This window comes from Macrotis lagotis, chromosome 7 (assembly GCF_037893015.1).
Source record: "Macrotis lagotis isolate mMagLag1 chromosome 7, bilby.v1.9.chrom.fasta, whole genome shotgun sequence".
In the NCBI taxonomy this organism is placed as follows: domain Eukaryota; kingdom Metazoa; phylum Chordata; class Mammalia; order Peramelemorphia; family Peramelidae; genus Macrotis; species Macrotis lagotis.
Window position 1 is genome coordinate 105,156,701 of NC_133664.1, and position 4,581 is coordinate 105,161,281.

Sequence of the window (4,581 nt, forward strand, 5' to 3'; positions counted from 1 at the left end):
TTTACTAATTCATTGATTCAATGGCTACTTACTAATTGTTTACTATGAGCAAAGATATGAGAAATAAATTTGGAGAAGTGGGGAAAAATACCAAGTATCGCATCTATAGAAAATTTTTGATGGAAAACTATATAGAGTCCACACATAAAGAATCCAGAAAATAAATCCTGCCGAATCTACATTTTTTCCTCTAGAAGGAAGTTCTAGTGCTTTGCTAATATACTGTTAAGTTTAACATTTTTATATATTTATTTTATTTCTATTGGCTATAATATGGTTTATTGTAATCAGGATTAATAAATTTAGATACCCAAAGTAGTTGAATGTAACTTTTCTTCTAAGAAAAGATGATCCTGCAATTTCTAGATGAAAACCAATCTTCTCCTTCTAACCCCTAAGCAAATATCCCATTAGGTAGTCTTCCATTTGAAATTCTAATGGGATTGTATCACCTTGGGTTTTTCAGAGATTCATATCCAGAAGACCAGTTTTCCAAAGACCCTGGTGAGATCGTGAAATGATTAATCTTAGATGACCTCTTAATGGACTTGACTGTCTCACAACTAACAGAGCAAGCTGGTGTCCTGAAAGATGAACAATCACACTATAATCAGGACCTTTGTGCTCTGGGGTTTCTCTCATCTCCAGGAATTCCAGATCCTTCTCTTCCTATTTATCCTTCTGGTGTATGTGCTGATCATTCTAGGGAACTTGTCCATCCTCACAATCACCTACCTTGACTCTCGTCTCCACTCACCCATGTACTTCTTCCTCTGTAACTTTTCCCTCATGGAGATGCTTGTCACCTCCACTGTTGTGCCTAGGATGCTGGCCGATCTGTTGTCTACACACAAAACCATCTCCCTGGCTGAATGCCTGACCCAATCATTCTTCTATTTTTCCCTTGGCTCTACTGATTTCCTTATTCTCACTGCCATGGCCTTTGACCGTTATGTTGCTATATGCCGCCCTCTGCACTACCCAACCATCATGAGTAACCAGGTTTGTGTTAGGCTGGTGGTGGCATGTTGGGTGGTTGGTTTCTTCTCCATTGTTTCCCCTACCATACAAAAAAGTCAGCTCTGGTTCTGTGGTCCAAACATCATTGATCACTTCTTTTGCGACTCTGCCCCACTTCTAAAACTTTCCTGTTCAGAAACCCATCATATTGAGCGCATGGACTTCTTCCTTTCTCTTCTCTTTGTCTTGACAACCATGCTGTTAATTTTGATTTCCTACATCTTCATCGTGGTTTCAGTGCTGCGCATTCCCTCTTCCTCTGGCCGTCATAAGGCCTTCTCTACCTGTGCCTCACATCTCACTGTGGTGGTGCTTGGCTATGGTAGTGCTATCTTCATCTATGTGAGGCCTAGCAAGGGTCACTCCACAAACCTCAATAAAGTGGTGGCCCTAATGACATCTATAGTAACTCCTTTCCTTAACCCCTTCATCTTTACCTTTCGGAATGAGAAAGTCAAAGAGGTCATTGAGGACATTGTCAAAAAGATACTCTCCAGAGACTCAGGAGCTCTCAAATAAGAAGACTGGAGAACACAGACCATGTTCTAAATTCCAATTTTAACTACATATATGCTGTTCAGGACTACTATTTCCTTACTTCTGCTCCCTCTCACATTACATCTCTTGCTGGTTACATACTACTTTAACTTTTTTTCTTTTGTGCTCTTTTTATAACTATGGAATTCATTGATCATTTAAAATTACTTAACATCAATGAGCCCCAATAACATAAAGAACTCAGAAGATGCTAACTTCTCTGGGATTGTAAAATAAATAATGAAAAATCATTGCTTTAAAAAAAGTTATTTTCTTATAATCTAATTTCTTTATTTGCATTCATTTATGTTTCTTTGATTGTCTTACCTGTTTTTCAGGTAGTGCTCCATCTTCTACACCTTCTTCTAGTATCCAGGTAGAGACTGGTACCTGGCAAGTGTTCAGAAAAGTAGGGAGTAGAAGGGAGCAGCGCAGAGAGGGTCACATAGTAGAGAGGGTCGAGAAAGCATGGATTTGTCACTGGGCAAGTTCTATAAAGTTACTCCTCAAATGAGGCAAAGGCAAGCCAAAGTTACAGTTTACTAAGTATCAGTTCTTACCAGTATCATCAGTCAGGTTGGCCTCATTTAAAATAAGAAGGAATTATAATTCCTGGGACCATTAAAAGGTAATTATTAAATGATTGTGCATGTATAACCAAATCAGTTTACTGTCTTGGGAAGGAAGAGGAGAGGGAGAAAGGAAGAAATATGGAGAACTCAAAAACTTACAAAAATATGAAAACTATTTTTTCATGTAATTAAAAAATATAATAAAATAACAATCAAAAAAAGGGTAAATGTTAACTCCAGAAAGATGTGGGTCCAGGTTGCCTTTAATTGTTCTGCATCTCTGAGCTTTTGCTTGTTCTTATGATCTAGCTACTTCTCAGACACAAGCATCTGTCCCTCAGTTAGGGGAACTTTTAATCTGCACCTCCTTCATTGTGTTTTGAGCTTTTTGGTTCTTTCCTAAGATATCATTTAACTCTCCTTTATATGTATGTAAATGTGTGTATGTGTTTGTGTTTGCATATGTGTGTGAATCTTTACTATCTGGCATATGGTAGACACTTAAAAAAATGTTTGTTGATTGATTGGTTGATACTGGTCCTTTATGGATATCTTATTTCATCCCACTGCAGTCTCAACCCACTGCAGAAAATAGAAGTGAAATGGGAAAGATTTTGTCTGAGGGCTAAGGTCCTCTGCTTATAGATCTCAGGATGCCATGACCTCCCCATGGTCATTTTAGTCCAGTTAATCTCTTGAATCATAGTTCCAATTAGAGTATTTCACAAAGGTACCAGACCTACAATGCTACCATTGAAAACACAATCAACTTAGAAGACAGTTATTCCAAGGGGACATAGGAGGAAAGATTTAGAACTGGAGGAGATTTGGGGGAATATTTAGTCCAGTCCCTTTCTCATTTTATATAAGGCAGAGAGGAAATGGTTCACTTGTCAAGTTTTGTAAAGTCAAGATTCAAAGTTTAACTTTGAATGCAGCCCTGTATCTTTTCTATCACTAGCCTGTGGGACCTTTGACCTAAACTCTGATCTGGCCCCAAGACATCAAAAGAGTATGGAAGCCTAAATGCTTAAATCTTCCTAATACTAACCATTCATTCTACAGTCCTCTTTCTTTCCAAGAAATCCTTAGACATAGCCCCATGAAGTAGATACAGCTCCTTAAATTCATGTAAATTAGACCCTTTACCTTATGTACACTGAGGCTGGAGGACTTACATGCAGCTTGAACAGGGGACCTCTAGACTTAAAAATGGTAATGTAGACAAGATATAAATGGTGGGAATTGATGAGACAGATTAGAGGGAATATGCTGAAGGAGGAGGAAGAAAGTCAAGAGTCAACATAAGAGATATTCTCTTTGTGATCTGAGAAATCAGGACTTCAGAGGGGAGACATAATAGAGTTTTTGTCTTTATTAATCTTATGGGTTATAATGCCTCCAGGGAATGAGGCCACACATAAAAAAATGGAAAGGGGACACACTCATAAAGAAAAGATTTATCTTTGCAGAGTTAGACTGGGATCACATTCATTTGAAGTAATGCATATTCTTTTGAAGTAATGTTTATTTCTCTATACCTTGTTTCAGAAATCCATAAAATGGTGCCAATCCATGGAATGCATGTTTATAGAAACCCATAATTTCTATCTCTTAAAACTTTGTTGTTTTTTTCTTAAATGAGGGCTTTCTTTACATTTCACACGTAGCATAGGTAAAGATTAGCCACTTGTTGGGATCTCTAGGATGCATTTCTCTGCTTGAATAGAGCTAGTCTTCTTTATTAATTGTAAAAGTGCTAACAGAGTCAGTGGTTTTCCCATTCTCTGAAGTTTCTCTACCTTGATTCCTATGGGGCTAATTATTCCTCTTCTTTGTAAACTTAGAGAAAAAAATGAAGAAACAAGTGGGAAACAATTATCTCCTTCTGGGACCCATAAAAACTTATAAGTTCTTCCACCTGAGATCATCATTGGCCCTCTATCTCTTTCAGAGACATTTTCTTCCCTCCTATATGCCCCCACACACAAGTTTCTTCATAGTTTAATTGACCTGGTCCATGCTGACTCTGAAACTTATAGCAAGTAATTTAAGCTCTCATTATCTCTGAGAACTCTTACTCTAAACTCTAAAACCATTCTGATGTGCCTTAGTAAGATTAGTAAAATAAAATAAAATAAACCAAGTTTCCTGATTTAATGGAAAGAAGGACTGCTTTGGTTATTAAAAAAACCAAGATTCAAATCTAAACTTTTTTAACCTTTGTGATCTTAAGTTGCTTTATCTCTCTGAGCCTCAGTTTCTTCAACATTAAAAGGAGAAATTTCCACATTCACACACTAGTAAAATTGTAGGTTTAGACCCCAAACAATTTGTTACACACTTTCTTAAATGCCAGCATTACAAAAAGAAATGAGATATGAACTGACTTAAAAGAGTCAATGAGTAAATTAGGGAAATAAAAGATATATAAAGGCAAATACGATGAAAT

General features: G+C 37.0%; 1 protein-coding gene across 1 annotated transcript; it reads left to right on the forward strand.

Annotated features, from left to right (window-relative positions):
• Window positions 1-473: 473 nt before the first annotated feature.
• LOC141493778 (olfactory receptor 6V1-like) lies at window positions 474-1,539 on the forward strand. The gene has a single exon (XM_074195111.1). It carries the CDS (start codon window positions 592-594, stop codon window positions 1,537-1,539), a length of 948 nt encoding a protein of 315 aa, XP_074051212.1. The 5' UTR covers window positions 474-591.
• Window positions 1,540-4,581: the final 3,042 nt, after the last annotated feature.